Source organism: Ornithodoros turicata, chromosome 2 (assembly GCF_037126465.1).
Source record: "Ornithodoros turicata isolate Travis chromosome 2, ASM3712646v1, whole genome shotgun sequence".
Taxonomy (NCBI): domain Eukaryota; kingdom Metazoa; phylum Arthropoda; class Arachnida; order Ixodida; family Argasidae; genus Ornithodoros; species Ornithodoros turicata.
The window spans coordinates 81311025-81333340 of NC_088202.1; the positions used below are offsets into that span (position 1 = coordinate 81311025).

Sequence of the window (22316 nt, forward strand, 5' to 3'; positions counted from 1 at the left end):
CTGATTTCTTGTTATAATCATCATTATTTATGTAATTCCAGATGCCATCTTCCTATGCCATCCCGATGCCATCTTACAGTATTTATGGTAGTAGTTACGGTACTTAAATACTGTATTTATATTTTGTATTTGAACACTCACATTGAAAAGTATTTAAGTACCCCTTTCAAAAAGTATTTTGTATTTATATTTAAATACTAAAAAAATGTATTTATGCCCATCCGTGAATGCTCTCCATCTTATTAGGCTTCCTTTAAGTGTATCTTGCTGGCACTGTGCGTGTCAAAAAAGAGGTTTTGGGAACAGAAAGTAGCAGTACTTCCTACAGTACTTCATCAGCGTGGACGCTGATGATGATGATGATTGAAAGAAAAAAATGGGGATTGTAGCCCTCATCACGATGGCCGGCTACCCCAGATCACCGCGTGGACGCTATTTGCAAGCGTTCATCCATTTCTCCTTTCTCTTGCTAAAGGGAGTACCTGACCACTAAAAACGTCAATGCAGACAACCAGCAGTAAGCTATTACCCACGCATTTCCTGATAAAAGCAGTTTTATGGGAGATATAAAATGGAAGCGTTGAACCGGTTCGCGAACCGGTTCGGGGCTGCGAACCGGTTTGTGAACCGGTTCGAGTTTTGGCGTGGCCGAACCGGAACTGAACCGGAACGAAACCCAAGTAACGGGAACCCGAACCCGAACTGAACCCGTATTATTGGCGGTTCGACCAACTACAATGACTAATTACCTAAAATGCATTTATTAACTCTTTAATTAGGAAATTTCTGGCAAAAGCGAGATAGCAGAATGGGAGACAATACTCGCTGAAAGCCATTCCACCTTTTAAAAATCCTGAAACGAGCGCGTGCCGTGAAATATACATAGCGGAATTGCGCTATGCAAAGGAGCCGCAACCAAAACAGCGCGCCGCAGACGCGCATCGCCTTCGCCGACGTAGGCTTATCCGGGCCGGAAAGCAGTTGATCTGGCCAGCAGATCAGCACCTACACCAATTATCTTTGGACATAGCTCCAACGCAAGTGACCCTCTGACGTGGAATGAGCGCTGCGCTCCCTGCACTGCCGGTCGCTGCGGTTTCGGCTCGTTTGCATATCAATATTCGGCGACGGATATTTTAAGGCACGTGCGTGTTTCAGGATTTCTCAAAAACGGAGTGGCTTTCAACAAGGATTGTCTCCCATTCTGCTATATCGCTTTTGCACGAAATCGCATAATTAAACAAAAATTAATGAATTTTAGGTAACTAGTCATCGTGTAGTTCCATGATTTATTCGCGAGGATGTTCTCCTGGCCAATGTATGATGTAATTCAACTGCAAAAATGACATCTATGCTGCTCTACTAGCTTTTAAAAAATCCGTAAAGTATAAGAAACGCCCTGTATATGTATAGTAGGGTAAAGTGGGGCAAGATGAGACACGGGGCAAGATGCGACATTTTTTGATCGACGACGCCTGTCTCAGAGACGCGTTGCTCCATGCGCTTGAAACTTTACTCATAGGTAGCTCTGCATGTGCGCTTTATTGCACGTGATAATTGTCCGGATTGGTGTTTGCGCTGAACAGAAAAAAAAAAATCGCTTATTTCTGCCTGGAATGTAAAGACCCGCAAAAAAGGCGCGATTTTCTATAGTCCTTTTTCTTGTCATCTGTGCAGCAGCGTGACACAGGTTTATTCTGTCAATATAAGTCCACATCCTATTTCTTCATTCATTTATGTAGATATATGCAAAATATGGGCACTCTTGGTTATCCGGTGTTTAACAGAAAAATGCATCCGATGATAAGCACGGGGCAAGACGCGACAACTTAATGTAATTTAAATTTAATGCAATTTAAATCAATTTAATATAATTTATAAACTGATAAGTTAACTATTAGATGGCTTTATGCTTGTTCCTCAGAGATTTCTTTTTTGCATATTACCTAGGATTTTCTAGGAAATCTTCCTGTTGCCTAGGATATTTCAACCAAAGCAGAAGCGCACGCAAAAGCCAACGACCAGCGACACATCAAACTAGCGGTGCCTTGTTTGCAAAGGACTGCGAAGCAAACTAGTACCGGGTTCTGTGTGGTTTTATTGCACATCATGTGGGCGGTGGGCTCAAAGGGGTTCTGTAGGGACCCACGGGCTTTACTTTGTCTGCTTGGATTGCAAAGAAGAAATTTGTATAGTTCATTACCACGGCGTGTCTCATCTTGCCCCACGCGATGTCTCGTCTTGCCCCGAGGCACCTCATCCCATCGTCATTCATGTAGTAGTAGTTGTTGCCCCGAGGGTTGGGGCAAGATGAGACAATCTGCATTTTTTAATTTCTTGTTCTGTGCTTATTTTAGACAGGCGAAGTCCGTTCTGCATTTACAGGTCAGAAGCTCTAGACCCCTGAGAATGTGCCTATGGCCAGTTTTTTTTTTTTTTCGAAAAACACGAAAAATAAAAATCTTGCCCCACCTTCTCCTATATACACAGATGATTTTTGCATAGGTATTTTGCTAAAGCAACTATGAAAGCAAATAAAGCAACAAGAACGAGCCTATTTTCTATGACAGGAGTTGTCTGGTACAGTACCTGTTTGCTAAAAGTCGCAGAAACCGGAACCGAGGAATCGGTTGCTCACGGCGTGTAAGGCGTACTGGGGTAGCCAGTCTGACTTTGTCGCTGCTCACATCCGCATTTGTTTTCCGTATATCACATTGCCATCACCATCTCGGCCCAATGACAGCGAGTTTTAGTGCATCGCACGCTATCGCCTTTGCGTACGTAAGGGATAGCGTTGGTGGTTCTGCAAACAATAAAAAGCGCTTCGCGCATTGCGCAGAACCACTACGATATACCTTACGTACGCAAAAGCAATAGCGTACGATGCACTAAGACTCTCAAACGTGTGCGCGATGGCGTGGACGGCGGTTTTCGAGCGATATTGCCCAGAGAAATATATGTGGCACAGAATACAGGCTCGTTCAAGTTGCTTCAGGAAGTTGCCTACGCAAAAATTACCGCGCCCAGTTGAGTGTACTGAAAAGGAACGAATAACGAGAAGGAATCGACACATCTAAGCCTGGAAGAGTACTGTGAGTCCACTGTAAGACTACCGGGAGGCTACTGAGGGAATACCCTGTAAAATGTTTATAGAAGAAAAACAACAACAACGTTATTTGAATGGTGATGATGATGGTTGAAGAGTTTTATCGCGCAGAGCGGTACTCTACCACATTGCTGGCGGTTATGTGATGAAATAGAATGTTGAGTCGCCTCACAGTGACATCTGAAGTCCTACAGTGTCCAAAAACATTAGAACTGATTTTAGGGCAGAGCGTTGGTGGGCTGTATTTGGTCATGGACCAAACTATTTTGACCCAGTGAGAAGGTGAGAGTCCCGCTGATTTAGTGGCACTGAAAGTGTGGATCTCAAAGGTTGGCAGTGCAGACAATGGAGAAAGATGTGCTCTGGATCTTCCAGATCACCGCAGTGATGGCATCTAGGAAAAAAATAATACATATAAAAACGGCTGCAAGACACCTTAAGGGATGCAACCAGGAAGTTGGAACTTGTCTTCTGTTGACGTTCGCATCGACCGACCGAGGCCACAAAAACTAAACTGTAGATTTCGATATTGCGCCATTGTGGGACAGTAAATTTCCATTCAGGAACAAAGAGCTTGAATACGGTCCGATCGCTAGCCTGCTCGGCGGCCCGTGTAAGTGCAACCAAAGATCGGGTTACGTTCGTCCGCATCCTCACTAATTTTATTAAACTTGTAACCCAGATACGCTTCGTTTACTTTCCTGTTTTTTTTGTTTGTTTTTTTACATAAAGCTGCGTGTGTGTGAAATAAAAGCTGTGGTCGGTTGATCATAGAAAGATATTTCAAGTTTATCTGGTATAAGATGTTAGGTACGGCCATACTGATGTGAGGAGGGTAGGTCTTGTAGGTAGTACAAGATGGGACAAGGTTGGTGGGGAGGGGGCACTTCTGTTTCGAAAATGACTCTCTGACGTAAATGCAATTCAGCTCAATGGAAATGAAACGGCAACGCCCGTTTCTGCAATCTGCATCCTGTTGAACTGCAGCAAGACACCCCCAGAGAGTAAAAATGCCTCGTATTTCTCTGCTCATTGTGAGATAAGAGGAAAAGTGCGTTCGTAGTCTCTAATGCACATGCATAGTCTTTCTACAAAAACTAAAAGCCCAATGCTTACCTTTCTCCGTCCGGAGTAAATTCTTGACCACCTGCAAAGATCAAGCCGCACACTTGAAGCTATTTTCAGGCATTCTTCAACATGGTAGTGGCACGCTATCAAAGCCATTAGAGTTTATTTAGTATTACAACAGATAAATCGTGACTATGACATGGGGTGATTCACCGCTGGAGAGCAGTGCCCTTTAGTATTATGAAACGAATGCAGGGTATTACCACGGTCCCTTGACAGCTATCAAGGTAAGCTATCAAGGGACCGTGGTATTACGAAATAAATCCACGCGTTTTGTACTAATGCGATAATGTGAAAGGGACATTTCGATCTTGACGGATCAGATCCCATATTTTTCTTGGAAAGGGTAGTGCATTTCCTACTGTTGTGTGATTGTGAAGTCCATCTCTTGTAATGCACGTTCTTCAACGCTGTTCCTGACAAAAATACGGTTCCGGGTGAAGCAATTCTTGGTACAAACCCATATGTGATCTTTGTTGGCAGGTGGACTATTTCGTCATTCTGACGTATTCATTCGACATTTTGACGTGAAACTCCTCGTTCAACATAGCTCACAGGCGCTGCGCATTGCAGAATAGCGCGCGGTTGTACTTCTTCCTCAGTTGCAGTACGTGTGTAGTCGATGAGCATTGAGTACAGAACATACCTGCTCCCAGTAAGCCGCCTATGAGGGCAACAAACACAAACCCTTCGAGTTCCCTTTAAAAATACTACTTGAGTACTTTGTACTTGAAGTACTCCCCAGCACTGCACCTAGAACATTAACCTAACACGCTGTCTTCGTTTTATATTTTCTTCCATGAAACCAACGTTGTGTCCATATAACACAACTCACTAAGTGCCGATAACACTGCGTTCCTATATACCCTTGGGTTCCCAGACACTAAACACTTTTACAATGCCGATGTTTATATTGTCCAAGAGGTCGAGAGCAGATTTTAATATAGCTCGACGGGATGCGTAGCCTGTGCAGTGCCACGTGGATGTGCTCACCACCGTACCACACACTGAAGGGTTTTCAGAGTCAGCACTGTCAGCTTTATGGAGAACCTTTCGAGTTTCAGAGCTAGCTCATTTTCGAAGCTTTCACGTCACTTGCTGTCAATATTATGCAACACTATCGCTAAGCATGCGCGCGCTTGTTATAGTTATGCAAATACCGGTGTGCGCAACAATGACCTGGCATGTCTTCAGTTCAGTATTTGCCGTGTTCGTAGTGCTCATGGGAAATGAAGTTAATGTTGCGAACGAAAACGAAAAATTTCCTACTTGCGATTTGGGCATTCATCCACAAGGGGAGTTGTGTCTGGAAGAGAGTCAAAGGGAGTTGTATGGGAGTTGTGTCGGTGGAGTCGTGTCTTCTCGTATGCTACGTAAAAGAACGAACTAACAGGAGGCAGACTTCGGCGGACGACATGCGCTGACTTCTTCGACGCCGTCCATTGCAACTGACGCACCAATACTGAACTCCTGCTTTTTTACTTCTTTTCTCTTTTTTTTTTCGCGCCTGCGGAAGACGAACGCAAACAAATCTGGATATGGCTCCAAACTATTCCCTACAGGGACACTTTCCGCACCTGCTGCTTATTTGTGTTCATCACTACCGTGCAAACTGCAAGCTGAAATATATTCAGAATTCGATCTCGTCCCGCCTGCTCTTTCGGGTTATCTGGGGAAGATGCCAAATATTCGCCGCCCGTATTCTGCGGTACTCTGCAGGGCTCACTCGTGGAGCAGTGAAACTTCTCGTTTCCCATATCCTCAACCTAAATTATCGGTGCATTCCCTCGACATCGATGCGTGTTTCAGAGCCCAAGTGAGTCAGCCGCCCTTGAGGATATGCCTTCCATCGCCCTGTGTAGATCCAGCATGATGAAAATTATGATACCGGGTTACCGATGAAGGTGCGTTTCATAAATAAGCTACAAAAGGAGCCGGTTGGCACATAACTTGTTTCTACATAACCCAAGAGGTGACGACGGAGACACAACTAGGACGGACGCGGTGAACGTCATACTTTCAAGCTTTAACGGGAAATGGCAAAGGGAAGGAAAACCGTACAAGATCACAGTGCCCTCCAGCAAACCTGAGATAACAAAACACCTTCTCAGCCATACCGTTCGCCGTTATCGATGAAATTTTTTCGTTCGTGCGAGAGCATCGCGATTGGGTGTGCTAACACACATCTATCCCAACCAGTGTTGTACCCGCTACCAACAAGAAGTAACGGAACACCGCTACCTACTCCACAAAAAAGTAGCGCAATACTGGCGTCGCTACAAATTTGAAAAAGTAACCCGATATCGCTACGGAATAAAAGTAACGCAACTACTAGCCGCTACTCTTCCGCTACTACCTCGCTACCTCTGAACCCTTTCCCCTGGGCTGCACTCTTTCCCTTGTACATAACCCTCTCCCATATATAAAGCTTGCTCTTGTCACCAAACCCCAGTACCGTCGAAGGCAGCGCTGACTGCCGAAACGTCGACCCCCGTCCCTAAGTGTTAATGAACTCCCCTTTGTGTTTTCCTGTAAGCTCTTTGTCGTCTTCTGATTTTTCCTATACATATACCGGGTGTCCCAGCTAAATGCGAACATATTTTTAAATAATATACACATCACTTTTTTCGAGATGAAATCAATTGCAGTATAGCATATGCTGAAGGGCACTCCTTGGGAGGGCATTTGCAAACTCCTAAGGCCATGCCTTAACGAACTTTCAATAATTAACTTTTTCATTATAAAAGCTACGAAGTTGTCCCAATGAGAACATCTGGCCCCTTCGGTCACCTGATACCATGGCTGTTTTCAGAACAAAAATCCGTTCGATAGATCGTCCACAAAAAATTCTTGAAGGAACACCATTTTTTTTCTTTATTTTGTTCATTGCGCATCTTCGGAGACGCGCCTTTCCTTCGCCCACAATGTGAGAGGGTGAAGGAGCACAGTGCCGCCTCATGCGTTGAAGATGGGCTTTAACTTGCGGAAACAAAACAAAAACAAATGTATCGGGTGACTCTATCGGAACTGCCCTGATCTTGGGTTGCATTTTTTGTTTTCTTTTGATCTTTTTCCACGGTGGTTTTTTTCCGAAAACTTAATTATTGAAAGTTACTTAAAGGAACTGTAAAGTGAATTTCAACTCAGGGTGATCTTATGATTTTATGAAAGCCTAGGAAGAGTACATCTCAGTTACGAAATATTTCTTTTTGAATCCCTTTTTTCTTAGAGTAATCGAATTTCAAAGATTGCATTCGAGCGCAAAACTCAGTACTCCCTCAGCAACAACACTAGGTTGGCTCGTGCCGGCTACGGCTAGTCTCGCCTTTCTAATACGCCTCCCGGTCTGTGGCTGTTGTTTTGAGGTCCACGTCATGTGATGTCAATTTTTCCAAACTTGAATGCCCCCGAGCTTGCGATAGTCCAGCAGTCACGCCCGCAAAACTTTTGTTCTTACGAGTGCACGCGGGAGATGCAGCATGACACGATATCATCCGCAGAATCGTCGACGGAGGATCAATGATCGTCATTGTCGTCAACTGCCCGCCTTGGGAAACTCTCTTCATGTGTAATGAAAATGTTGAGAAGCTCGCAGCGGAAATATGGCATTGCTCTTTCGGTTCAGGTGTCCTTGCGGCAAATGCGTGCCGATGCCGACGGCAGAAGAATGCCTTTGCTGCCGCGAAATGAGACGTTAGGGCCAGTTCTCACTTGGCGACGCCCGACGCGGCGTCGTGAGCGGGCGGCGGAAGTAGAGACGTATTTCCGCCGCCCGGTCAGCACACACGATTTTCATGTTCCCACCACAGAGGCATTCCGTCGTCCAAAGGTACGCTTTTATCAGGAACAGCAAAGTGAGCAAGTGAGTTCATTCATGTGTGCCTTCGGTGTGTTATTAGTAAAGTTACATATCATAATTTTACGCTGTCCATGGTACATGCAGGAAGGTTCGGTACGTTGTCTTCAAACAGTTTACCAGGTGGCTCCGGGGACCATTAGGAAAGCGCTGCAAAAAAGTCTTCGAAGCATGTGCAGTACATGTCATAAGGGAAAACTTCCCGTCTGAAGCATACAAAGGTTTTGCCTTTTTGATGTGTGATGCAGTAGGTGCTGTCTGACAATGTGTGTGTTTATTTGTTTTCACTGACATGAAGCACTCGCTTTTCTTTCAGGTGCAGGCAGTATTGAATGCCTCCCATCTTGACAGAGGTACACTGAATGGTTTGGTCGTGAACAATGCTTGATAACAATAGTATGCGTTTTATGCACAATAGAGGTCCGCCATATACCCTTCTGAAATAACCAGACAGTCACTACGCAGTAAAATACATTCTACAGACATCACAGCTTGTAATGTTGCTTTATTGATCACTGTGTTTATGAATGAGCATACAAGTAATAGCAGTAAACAAGCAAGCAATGGAGGAGAACATCTCCATACTGTGTTCATATCAATTTGCAAGTGCCACCTCGCGCCAACCAGTAACGCAATGTATGTATGCTTTTTCTTCTTCTGTTCAGTGTACAGGTGTTTGCCACAAACACGTTCTAGCCCATAATGTCTAAGAGAACATAGGCTATCGCCTTGCTATAAAACATCTCGAGTTCATGACTTGATCAGTATAAGAAGGCCTCAGGTGGGGTCACTCCAATGGCATCAACAGAGGCTTCTCTTCAGAGGCATCCCTATTGCTGACAAAAAATTTTGACCTTTTCTGTGCACATCCATCTTTGCAACCATTTCTCAATGACTTATGATAAACTTCCCATGTGTTCCCTCATACCAGTCCAATTGCAGTCATTGGTACAGGCTCAGGCCTGTTGCAGACCGCTACTATTTCACTGTAGCTCACATCTTTGCAAGTTGTTGGTGTTTCACTCAGGAGGTGATCTACATCCTCTGCGAAGATAAGATATGGTCGTGGCTAAGTATGCTCTTTATATCGAAACATGGTCCCTTATGGCTGTCATGAATGTTGAAAGAGTGCCGGATCAAACCTAGACACATTATTTCGAAGCTTGTATACACTGTTTCCTGATCACAGCTCATTTGTATACGTAAGCTCATACTTCTCCACATGCTAAGCAGAAGCTCTGCATTTCCCTCAGAATTAGAACTACACCTGTAAAGGTGGTTACAAGTATGCTGCATCCACGGGTTTGGCTCATCACATGCACGGGACTTGACCGCAGCTTCAAGCTTTTTCTTAACCCTCTGTTACAAGATCCTCTTGTGGACTACATGGCCACTAAGCATTCCCGAGCATGGTAATTGCATATTGCACAAGCTTGTTCTTTTTACCTTTTACTACGTGTACCTTTTATGTCATTGTTGCAGATAGAATTGTTGTAACAGAAAATTCAACTACGCAAAGCCTGTGTGCCTTGTTTTGTATTATTTTTTCATGCCCTCAATACTTTCTAATAAGATTTTGGATTTCCTCCTCACTACCTTCTTTGTTCCCATTCTCTAATGTACATCAGTATAAATACCTGTACCATGTGTGTCTGTATCATGCCTAATGCAGGACGGACTCTATTCGAAAGCTTGTGTTTCAGTAAGATTATTTGCATGTTTCAGTCTCTTATGGCCGCGAGTTCTGATAACCCTACCTTCTGGTGGGTGTTGTAGGTGAGGTCTGTTGATGTGGCTTTAATATTAATCAGCTCGAGTAACCAAAGAACCTGGTCAACAGCAAATACTACAAGGTGTCATTTCAATCTGTGAACACATAAGGCGCTATGAATTCACACCTTGGCTGCACTCGTCCCATTGAAAAGGATTGCGTCAAACAGCAAGATGTTCCCCACAGCCATCTTGTTCACTTCTGGCTGACGTTTCCAAGAGAAATGGTGTTCACTTGGGCATTCGGCCTTAATGGTGAGAAGCGTGACGTGAACATCTGTGCCCACTTTGTGAGATGCACCGGAAGTTCTGAATTTGATGCACATTTGATGTACTTATTCTGGTCTGGTGAAGCAGAGGGCACAACACTGCAAAGTAGAAGAGCTTTTAGTATCTGCAAACTTGTATCAGCAGGCCATTCAAGACTGTTGTCTTCAGATTTCCAGAATGACTAAACAGCTGGGTCCACCAGGGGTGCAGATATTGTCATATCGTGCACCTGCAAGGAATGCAGAAGTTAAAATGTTAAACAAAACAAGAGCTTGACCCACCTGTGAGCATGAGTGTGTATGAACAATAGGTGTTGAATTCATCACTGGATAAAGGTTGAGAGGCGTTGACGGTAAATCATGCGCTTGCACGCTTTTACTTCCGAGTTTCACATTCTTGTCAGTCACGATGGAAGCCTGTCTCGCTGATATGAATGAAGAATACGGTCAGTATCTATAGCGCACAATTTATTTGACACTTATATTCTCCTGCGAGAGCTCAGGGCTCCCTAGGGGAAGGGGGATATTGCGTTTGGTACATTACACAGCGTATATATGCATCACAAAAATTGATTTTAATTTGAAGTGAACCACATACATGTATTCATCCTGTGAATCGGTAAATACATACCTGTGTGCACTATTGTTCGCATCGTCAGATGTCACAAGGTGAAACACTGGTGTCCGGACTGCGGTCCGTTTGAGAAGTTTTCGACCCTCCGCGGCTACCATTGCGTACGACTCGTCAGAGAAATACGGCATTGCTCACGAATGTCTTGACCAAGCGCTTGCAACAACTTTCGTTTCCGCGCATTTTCCGTTGGAATCTTGTGGTACACAACGTTCCTTGTCGAAAGAGCACACTTGGTGTATCCCCGAACATTACAGTAGATACCTGGCATCGCTGTCAGGTGAAGCTTTGTTCAATTTCGGCAGGAAATGAACCTTTTCGCGTACACAAACAAACCTCGCAAGGCCGTCGCCGTGCGATATGGTTGAGAGGAGAGCAAACACAGGGCGCCGACCGCGCTGACGGTATTTTGGAATACTGTTTCTTCGATATTTTGAAGAATTGTCCCAGTAATTCTTGCGATTCTAAAAGTAGTGTTTATTGGGGATTAGTAGCTGGACATAAGTTCATCGTGTATTACTTAGGTATCACGTGACGGGAGTACTCTCATCATGACTTTTTTAGCTGTTGCGGGTCGCAACCTACCGTCCGATTTATTTTTCTAATTTATGCTGTGTAATAATTAACGCACTTTGAGCGTTTAATCTCTATGTGAGGCATCACACAGGCAAACACTACCAGGTCGCACACAGAAACAGGGGGGTGAAATTTCACTTTACAATTTCTTTAAGACATTGCCTTAGGAGTTTGCTAATGCCGTACTAAGGAGTGCCCGTCAGCCTATGCTATATTGCAATTGATTTCATCTCGGAAAAAGTGATATATATATATATATATTTTAAATGTGTTCCCATTTAGCTGGGACATCCTGTATATGGAGGCCGATGCACTGTGTACGATCTTTCTGATGATATAAACAAGGGGAATTCCTGGAACTCGTCAACAACACCGCAGCCAAAGAGGAGTTCCAGGAATAACAACAGTTCAGCAACTCAAATTGCTGGGTCAAAATGCTTTCCGACTGCCCCAATACCAGCAAATTGGCCCTGAAAATTATCCTTCCTTTCTCATCAACCTACGTCCGTGAAAGTGGTTTCTCGACTCTCCTAGTAATCAAATCAAACTCCAGACACAGGTTGGATGCTGAAGCAGACATGTGATGTGCCTTGAGCCACAGAGACACACGTATTGATTTGCTTGTATCAAGAAAGCAAATACATCCTTCGCATTAAATACATGATTCAATCAAACCTTGTTAAAAACATTAATAAGCATTTTTGGTGGCTCTCTCTGCTGTGGTTAATGTTTTTTAAATAAACTAAAATGTAAATGTGTCTGTATTGAAAAAAGTAAATTTTCAGCAGGATTATTAAGGTGGGGGGTCATGGTAGCGTTGGTACTACTAAAAGCGGTCGCGTACTGCGGTACTGGAAAAGTTTGAAAAACACTGCTCTAGAAAGTGTAGTACTTTTTGAGACGTCGTAGTCCGACGTACAGAGTGTCACCGGAACACTTTATCAGTAATATTCCTGTGTCCCACAGATTTGTGGATACAAACACAACCCACTATTATTCCCTTACCCCCAATTCTCCAAATGAGAGTGACCTCAGGGCCAGATGTTACTGGGTGCTCTCCTGCATTCCTTCTAGTTCATCGTCTATAACGATGAGTAATCACATTTACAAGGCCTTTGTCGTCTGAAACAGAGCGTCCAGTAAAGTCACTCTTGGAGGCAGTTGCACCACAGACGGTCACACCATTTCGAGCGGCCCATTTTTTTATTTTCCTGACTGAGCGACACAGTAAGAGTATAGGGAGCCATTTGTGCTCGATACTGATCAGCACTACCTCATCAGATAGATCAGAAAGGCTACTTTTATTTGCCTGTCTTCTTCCAAGACCAAATGGACGTGCACCACAAGACTTGTCCCTTTTAGAACACGTTAAAATGTAACCGCCTAAAATAAAACGTGATTGGAGAATGACTGTACCAATAAGTACTGCACACATTGTTTATATTTCTGCCTTTTCATTCTTGAGAACCCCCAGTTATGTATCAATGTATTACTAGTATCACTCGTGCAACACACGTAAGTATTAGAACGTATTATGTATTATAGTACCTCAAAATCAAAGTATTATGTATTAGTATCGTAATACTGATTTCTGGCAAGCATTACGTATTTGTATTATAATACAAAATATAAGTATTACTGCCCACCGCTGGGCGATATACTAATAATTCGCTATAGTCGTCGTATACGGAAGGGGGGGGGGGGTTGTTAATTAATAAAGAAAAAGAGAAAAAGAAAAGGTGGGGAGGGGACGTGTCTCATATGAATACGCGAGTAATATTGAAAACAAATGATTGTCTACAAGATAAACTTTTAGCAGCAGTTTACTGGTATTGTCACAGCTCTGACGCGTAACGTCGGGTTGCACTAGGTATTAACCCATTTTCAACAGAAAATTAACGAAAAAAAAACGTTTGATTGAAACGCCACTTCCAGATGCCGTCGATGATTAGATGCGTGACGGACAACAAGGGGAAGATGTTTGCGGGATACGACGTGTATCACCCATGCATACCCGCCTTTTCTCTGTCCCTGATATCCTGCCGAAAGCAGTGTCGGGAAAAAGGAAAAATACACGAGAACAAAAGTCGGCAGATTTCAAGAAGCTACACTCTCGCTCACGTCGTGCCTTGTCGTTGTCTGTTTCAGAGAGGTCGGGTAACGGAGATCAATACTGCCATTTCGAGAGGGGTAATAAGACAGCAATTTACTGCGATAAAAAATATGATGTCATTAGATAGGCGCTGTTCGTTGAACGCGCTAGAAAATGTCTCGTCTCGTGGAGTATGGAAGGTCACGTTCCACAGGATGGTACGAGTAAGGTGGCTGTCATGGAAGATAACGAGCTCGTGCATTGAGATAATTCGGCTCAATTATTATTCGGGTATTACGGACGTTTTAATGACTATATTCGAGGAAACGTTGGATGACATCGTGTTCAATCTCAGAAACGCATTGTTTCAGTTCAGGATTGGTTGTGGTACAAGATTTCCTGCCGTTAGATGCAATCAGGTGATTGAAAGAAAAAGAAACTTCGTAAAAAGATGTCCTGACGCCATGCCCCGAGTAATGGCCTGTTCTCACATACAGCGCTTTACTTCAGAGCGCTTCCTTCATGCTCTCACTTGCAAAGCACAGCGCATGGCAGCTGAAGTCCTGCGAAACCTCGTTGGCAACGTGACGCAGCGCCGTTTCGACTTCTGTGGATTCTAGTTGTGCGGACGCACAAGCTCAATTAGCTGGGCAAACGGGAAATTCAACTCCCATGTTCAGTTCACCACTACACCTACACGACACTGCAAAACAGAAAGCAAAATAATCCCTTCCACGATGTCACGGGTAAGACAGCCTCTTGACTGGCCATCACAAACGAGCGCTACATTCAAACGTATGAACGTTTAAAAAGTTGACAAGAGCTCAACTTTGAAGGCCTGTTCCGACATATAGCGATTTGTTAGATAGCGCTAGAAAATAGCTCATCGCAGTGCGACAAACCGCTAAAAATTAGCGCTTGCCGGAGTTGAGCTCGTGTCAACTTTTTCAGCGCTAATATTAGCACTACATTTGTGTTAGCCAATAAGGAGGCCCTTCAGCGATGACATCGCGGAAGTTGTGGAGTCGTTTTGCTTCCGCATTTCACGGCACGGCGACCGCATTAGAACCGGCGAGTCCGTCATCCAAAATGTCTGGTAATTTTTGGTTTCGTCAGTTAATCGAACTTATTCGTCCGCATGCTGTCGAACTCCGGAGGCGCCATGATGAGAGAGACTGGAAACGACCACCGAACTTCCGCTAAATTATAGCGTTCGCTCCGCTTTGCAAGTGTGAACCGTCCAATGACAGTGAGCGCTGTTTTTGCGCAATGTTTCATAGCGCTATATTGGCGCTGCTACATGTCGGGACATGCCTCGAGCCTTGACAAGCGCTGTTTTCCAGTGGTTCATAGCAGTGCAAGGAGCAAACCAGCGCTGTTTTCCAGCGTTGTACAGCAAAGCTCTGTATGTTAGAACAGGACCTAAGGGTATCGGGCTATAATAGCGAAAAGACACATGGCGGTGATTTCTATAATTTAGATATTAAAAAAAAATATTTAGCGGTCTCCCTGCTGGTGCAACGAGGACCAATGCGATAGCAATTTTGAACTACTAGGAAAATGCGGGGATATGGGTAAAATGTAGGAACACAACTGCAATGAGTTATGATGTAATGCTAGAGAGAATAACGCGCTGTGGGGTTTGTCGTGCTGAAAGTTTTTTTTTGACGGACCTTGAGTATACCTTAAGTAGCACGCATAACCATCTCGCAACGTAGTTGCCCGGGTGAAAGCAAAGGAACCGCGAGCCCGCAGTTGATCCCTCAATGATAGTCCTTCAAAGCACTGAATTGTCCTTCCAAAGTTGGAATATGCAGCCTCTGGGCGGGCTACTGATCACAGCACAACCTCCAACTCAGTAGATACAGTACAAAACAGGGCAGCCAGATTCATATTCAGTAACTACAACCGCACCGTCAGTGTCACTGCTATGAAACATAACTTCAATCTGCCTCTGCTTTCCACTCGCGGAACGATAGCTCCTCTCTGTTTGTTTCGCAAAATTTATTATCATAATAATTACCTTAGAGAATCGTTAGTCCAAGAGCCTATACATGTATCTCAGCTCGTGCCGATCACTCGAAGAAAGTGGGCATTCCCTCATGCTCAACAAGTTCATTTCGCGATTAATTTCTGCCTCGTACATCGCTGGAGCGGAACTGCCTTACTGATGCCATTACCTCCATTACCGACGCCAAGCAGTTTAAGAAATGTTTAGGCGACCACATTTCGCTGAATAGTAATTTTTCCCAATTTCCATTGCTGTACACTTGTGCTGCCATGTTTGCTCTATTCGACCTAAATGTTCCTTTTTCTTTTTTTACCTCGACGTATCCGTGTAATTTGCTCACGTGGACTTTGTAAACCTTCCTTTATGCTGCTCATATCAACATTATCATATTAAATCTTAACCACTCCCCTCCATATTGCCTCACGGCCCTGAGGGGAAATAAATAAATAAATCCCGCCGCTGTCTGACTTTTTCGACGACTACCATATTTCAAATAAATAAATGAGTTTGAAGGTCGCACAACACCGCAACCGTCCACCTTCCGCCTGCAAATCATTTTAGGGCGGCACAAACTTCGTTAGCAGGACCCGTCGATGCCAAGCGATTACTGCAGTTTTTTTTTATTCTTTATTTTTCCTTACAGTGGTTATAAACTTTTACGCATCCGCACGGTTCCCGTGGAGCTATCTATCGTCCGAGCTGAGTTTTCGGTGCAGAGACACAGGAATTTCTGAGTAGTGGGCTGAAGAATGCTATCGCATTAAAGTAACGCAGAAGTCTACTTTCGACATGCTAGAAACTTCGAAAATTCATTCATGTCAGCGTTAACACAAAAGAACAGCGGCTTCTTCGTGTTCAAAGACGTCATCCTCGTGTCACCCATTCACGGACCTTTCAAAGGGGAGGAAAATCTCCAAGTAGTAATGGCAGTTATGACCACCATTATGCTATGCTGAACCAGTGTCACCAGCTGTTGGCAGGTTAGCCAAATCATCCTCTATACGGCTGTGGATCGCATTCAGAGGTGGAGAAGTTACTTTTATTTTGTAATGCATTACCCATTACCTTTTTAGTAGTAATTTGCATTACTAATGCCATTACTTGTCTCTAACACATTGCTATGCGATGTTTGAAGCGCGTTCTGTAAAGAGACGTGATTGGCCTTTTACTTCCTTAGACGTTACGGTTGACAGTACAAGGGCTTCTCCATAATCACCAGCTCGCGTGGCTCAGTCGTTAGCGTGCTGGCCATGTCACGTCGAGAGTGGGAGGCAGCCCGGTTCGAATCCCGGTGCCGGCTGTGCTGTCTGGGATTTTTCCTGGGTTTTCCTCAGACGCTTTCAGACATATGTCGGCACAGTTCTCTTAGAAGTCTGCCCAGGACGCACATACCCCTAGGGCGTCAGTGGTGACGTTGCCCACCTCTGTGAAGTCGACAACTGCGAGCCCTTTCACAACCACCACCACCACCACCTTCTCCATAATCACTACGAACGAATGATTTCGTCGAGAGACGAGAGCAACCACTGTTTAGATTAATTGTAGAGTAGAAGCAGTTGGTATCCCAGGACAACACATGGACTCCGCCTTCTTGGTGATCTGGTCAGTGACAAAACCGACTGGAGAAATCTACAGTTTGGGGATTTTGCTTCCTGTATCACGCACAATTCGTAACAGCTGGCTTTAGACAATGCCTAAAGTTTCTTGATAGACTGATAGAATGTCATATATGCAGGCAAGTCGATGGATAAACTCCATGGTACATAAGCGTGAGCACTGGGCGAATGCTGAAGAAAGCATGACACGACGGCTGAGCTGTCTTATCGTGTTGTCTTCAGCGTTCGCCCAGTGCTCAGGCTTATCTACAATGGTGCCTGATATTCTCCACAAACTGTCCCGCATAAGCATTACTCATTACCGATATGTAATGCATTACCGGCAGTGCACTAATTTGCAATGCATTACTATTAATCTCTGATCGTATTAAAGGGAGAAGATTGCATGGACAGAACACTTGCAACCTCAGCATAGCAGAGCGCAAGACAGGCCGCTGAATGGGCATGGTATCTATTAGTGTCCTTTGAATGGTCACAAAGTGCTGAGCAATGGCTGGAGGGCTTCGGAATTCAACCTCTGCGATCCCAGCGACAACTATGAAGGGTGGAAACCCGAATCGTGATTCCGCCCACAATATATTGCGTTCAGATCACTTCAAATAGCATACAAAATTATGAACAACCTAGTTGCAATAGACTCCATAACACTTACACCTCTGCAATCAATTATACATACGAGGCTCAGTACAAAGTAACCTTAATATTTTTTTATTTGCGGAAAATGTAGCAGAAAGATAAGAAGCTTGTGATCACTTTTCAACATAGTCCCCCCCACGTTCAATGCACGTGCGCCACCGCTTCACCAGCGCTCCAATGCCAGAAGAAAAAAACTTCTTGCGGTTGAGTGTGTAGCCACTCGTGCACCGCCTGCTTTACTTCGCCGTCACTGGCAAACCTTTTTTCACCTAGCGCTCCTTTGAGTGGGCCAGATAGGTGATAATCGCTGGGCGCAAGGTCCGGCGGAGAATAATGGGGATGGGGAGGACACCCCAGACGAAGGTCCTTAATTTTTTCCACGGTCGCACGAGTTGTGTGCGGTCGCGCATTGTCATGTTGTAACAGCACGCCAGAACTGAGCAAGCCATGGCGTTTAGATCTTATCGCGGGCTTCAACTGTTTCTGGAGAAGCTCACTGTATGACTGGCTGTTGACAGTGGCTCCCTTGGGCGTGTAGTGCTCCACGATTGGGCATTTTGCATCCCAGAAAACACACAGCATTATCTTGCCGGCCGACGGAAGTGAACGAAACTTCTTTGGTTTCGGTGAAGTGGAATGCCGCCACGCCTTGCTGGTCCACTTGGTTTCCGGCTGCAACTAGTGCACCCAACATTCGTCGTCAGTGACAATACGTTGCAAGAAGTCGTTGCGCTCAGCTTCATAGCGCTGTAACAGCCTCAGACAGGCGTCCATGCGACGTTCCGTGAGTTCCGGAGTCAAGTGCTTTGGTACCCATCGGGCTGATACCTTGTGGTACTGTAGAACGTCGTGAACAATGTGGTTCGCCGAGCCATGACTGATGTTCAAGTTTCCAGCCACTTTGTAGATTGTTACCCTGCGGTTGTCCCGTATGACAGCTTCCACTGCAACGATAATGTCATGCGTTGTGGCAACGGTCGGCCGCCTGGTGCGGGGTGCATCAGCCACAGATGTCACGCCAGATTTAAACTTCCTGCGCCACTCGTACACTTGCTACAGTGACAAACAAGTATCCCCATACTGGGCAACCACCCTCCAATGAATATTCGTTCAATTTTCACCTTCACTCGTTAAAAAACGAACGACTGAACGCTGCTCGTCGCTGGTGCACACGTGCAAGGGGGCAGCCATCTTTGATATGTCCTGATGACGTCACGTTTCACGTCATGCCAACTTTCCCCCTCTCACTGTTTCGTCTCGCCGTGCGAAAGAGCATGTGTGAAGCAAAGTCGCACACTGCGCAATTTCGATTTTTTATCGTGATTTTAAGGTTACTTTTTGACTGAGCCTCGTACAAGAAGCACGTCAATTCAATCGTTACACGTTCCCCCTATATGTACCAATTATGGATGCTTCTCCTTTGCCTACAACACTTCCCGTCTCTGGAACCCACTACCATCTGATATTCGGTTGGCTAGTACGTTCAAATGTTTCAATAAGAAGTTAAAAGACCACCTCCTAAACAAAGCGCACCAGTAACAGTAACAGTTATTTTCCCTGTACAGTAACATGTTCTATCTCAACACATTTGTTTACCACATATGCTCTTCATGCAACAACACCAATAAACTACTCTGCATCTATGAATATGCCACGTGTCATCTTTGAAGCGACCACAAGGAACAGGGGCAGCGCGCGGGGAGCCGTCGAGCGACGGGCTGAGGTCCACGACACGCCGCGCTGATTAGCGAGCGATGCTTCCAGAAGCATCTGTTCCTTCGTTCGCATCAATATCATGGACGGATCAACGACCTTGGAGAAGCTTCTCTACTTCCTCTTCTTCAACGACGCGCTTTCTACAATATTCGCCGCTCTGTATAAAAGCTTGTGAGCTCCCAGCCAGAGCATTCTTTACCTTAGTTGTGTCTAAGAGCTACCGCTCTTGTGTTAGCCAGCTAAGCAGCTAGAATAAAGCGTTCGCCGATTATTCGCCGTCTCGGTCGTCTATTTTCATCCGTGACATTTCTGGTGGAGGTGCGGGGCAGTCCCTGCTCTACGGCCTGGAAGAACAGCAACGACTGAGTCGAAGACAGCGTGGTCTACCTGCGGAATTCGGCCCATTGGAACCCACAAGAAGATGACTACGGACAGCACCACCCAATCGGCGCAGCCGGTCACCGCGTCTGTCGCCCCTGCACGGTCACCAAAGACATTTACCGGATAACTTTACGACGACGTTGACGACTCGCTCGACCATTTCGAGCGGATCGCTGGATTCAACGGGTGGAACGACGACCAGAAGCTCGTCAACATCTACTTCTTTCTTGACGGGACAGCGCGGACCTGGTTCGAGAACAGGGAGGACACTTTTATGTCCTGGAAGGTATTTAAAGACAAGCTCCGAGAGGCGTTCACTTGTGAGCAACGAACGGAACTCGCCGAACAACTACTCCAGAGTCGGGTACAGTTAACAAACGAAAGCGTCACCGGATTCGTCGAACATGTCCTGCGGCTTTTGAAACGAGCTGACCCGAAAGCCTCTGAAGGAAAGAAGGTTCACCGGCTCATGAGAGGTGTGAAAGAGGAGATTTTTCACGCCCTATCCCGTAACCCGCCCACGACAACAGAAGCTTTCCTGACCGAAGCAGTCAGGATTGAGAGGGCTTTAATCTCTCGGTTCACCGTCGGACAGCGACGTCAGGACTACCAAGCCTTCGCCGCACCTGCAGGCTTCGACGCAGATTCTCTGAGGCAATTGGTCCTAGAGGTGGTCCAGGAAGAAGAACGAGCTCTCCTCCGCCCAGAAGAAACCGGAGCTCCTTTGGCCTCCATCGGGGCGATAATCAAGGAGGAGGTGCAGCAGGCACTCCAAGCGCCGCCACCCGTCGCCGAGGTACCGAAGCCAACCTACGCCGCCGCACTACGACAGCCACCAGCTTCACCGCGGTAAGGCAACAGCTGGGCGCATTCGCGACCTGCCCAACCTGCACCACTCAGCTACCCGCCACGCGCACAAGGAACTCGCTAGACAAACGTATGGCGAACGTCAGACTTGAGGTCGCTTTGCTACCACTGTGGCGAAGCCAATCACGTCTACCGCCGTTGCCCGTACCGACGACTGAGTCTACCCGGATTTTCACCCGACGCCTCCCGCCCTCAGCGCGGTAGTCACCCCGCCGCAATTGGAGACTATCTACGGCAGCAGAATGATTCTGCTGGCTCACGACGCCACCTGTCCCCGAGCGTCCCCCACCGCAGCAGGTCGCCAGGAAAAGCACGTTCACCATCACCGGCAAAGACGACCTGTGTGGCGCAGCCCTAGCCGGGAAAACTGAAGACTGTAGCTCCGGGAGGTGAAGCTGCAGACCGACAAAAAGTTACAATTCCTCCAAGTCGACGAACAACGAACAGCACCGCAGCACCGCGGTGACGCTCGAAAAATTACCAATAATCTGCAAATACTCATCGACGGCCGTGAGACGACTGCGCTAATCGATACCGGCGCCGACGACTCTGTTATAAGTGCTACGTTAGCTAAGAAGCTTCGCAAGGTGCAAACGAAGTGGGATGAGCCTGACATCGGGACTGCTTGTGGACACGCCGTAGCACCGACTGGCCGATGCACGACAGTCATACAAGTGCGTGACATCCAGTACGTCGTCAACTTCGCCGTCTTGCCGAACTGCCCACGTGACGTCATCCTCGGAATGGACTTTCTACGAGAAAGTAAAGTGGTCATCGACTTCACCAACGGAGTAATTCCCTTAGAGACGCCAGAAGGGGAAGACGACGATAATGCGTGGCTGACACGTATAAGCCCGGGGAAGCCCGGAGAAGCGCAAAAATACGCATGTGGCAGCTATAGCAAGTCAGCAGGTCAACCTTCCTCCCTTGTCATCACGTATTATTACTGCTGTGAGTGACACAGCCCCGAATGGCTCTCTGTTGGCCGAAGGAAAAATTCATCTCCTCCTACAACGCGGCATCGGGATAGCAAGAGGAATTGTGCCTGTGAGAAACGGAAAAACGCAGCTACTGATTACGAACTTTAGCCAGGAACCACAGCATCTCACAAGTGGCACAAAAATAGCTGTCCTTGCGGACGATTATATCACCACAAGTATTTGTCCCCTGGACAGTGCACGCACCGACTGCGCCACAGAACACCACGACCGCCCGTTCGACGTAAACCCTCAACTAACTGCGGCGCAGAAGCACACCCTTCTGCAAGTACTACAGGGTTTCAGTGACTGTTTCGCCACTTCGTCCAAAGTGCGACAGACGACGGTAGGAAAGCATCGCATCATAGTCGACGAAGACGTCCGGCCGATTCATCGTATGCCGTATCGGGTGTCACCTAAAGAGCGAGAAGCCATCCGTGCACAAGTAGAAGAAATGCTGGACGACGACATTATCGAGCCGTCAACCAGCCCGTGGGCGTCGCCGGTAGTACTCGTAAAGAAAAAGGATGGAACACCCAGGGATCTGCGTCGACTACCGAAAACTCAACGAGGTCACGAAGAAGGACGTTTACCCGTTACCACGCATCGACGGCACACTCGATCGTCTACAAAATGCGAGGTTCTTCTCCTCCATGGACCTCAAGACGGGGTACTGGCAAGTGG

At 46.0% G+C, this 22316-nt stretch overlaps 1 protein-coding gene across 5 annotated transcripts in view; it reads right to left on the bottom strand.

The window, feature by feature from the left end:
* LOC135385619 (kin of IRRE-like protein 1) overlaps positions 1-22316 on the bottom strand; it is a 569797-nt gene that overhangs the window by 14903 nt on the left and 532578 nt on the right. For all 5 annotated transcript variants that reach the window (XM_064615057.1, XM_064615058.1, XM_064615056.1 and 2 more), the window contains one exon: positions 4223-4253. In XM_064615057.1, the coding sequence (XP_064471127.1) occupies positions 4223-4253 (31 nt within the window). The remainder of the gene's footprint in view (positions 1-4222; positions 4254-22316) is intronic.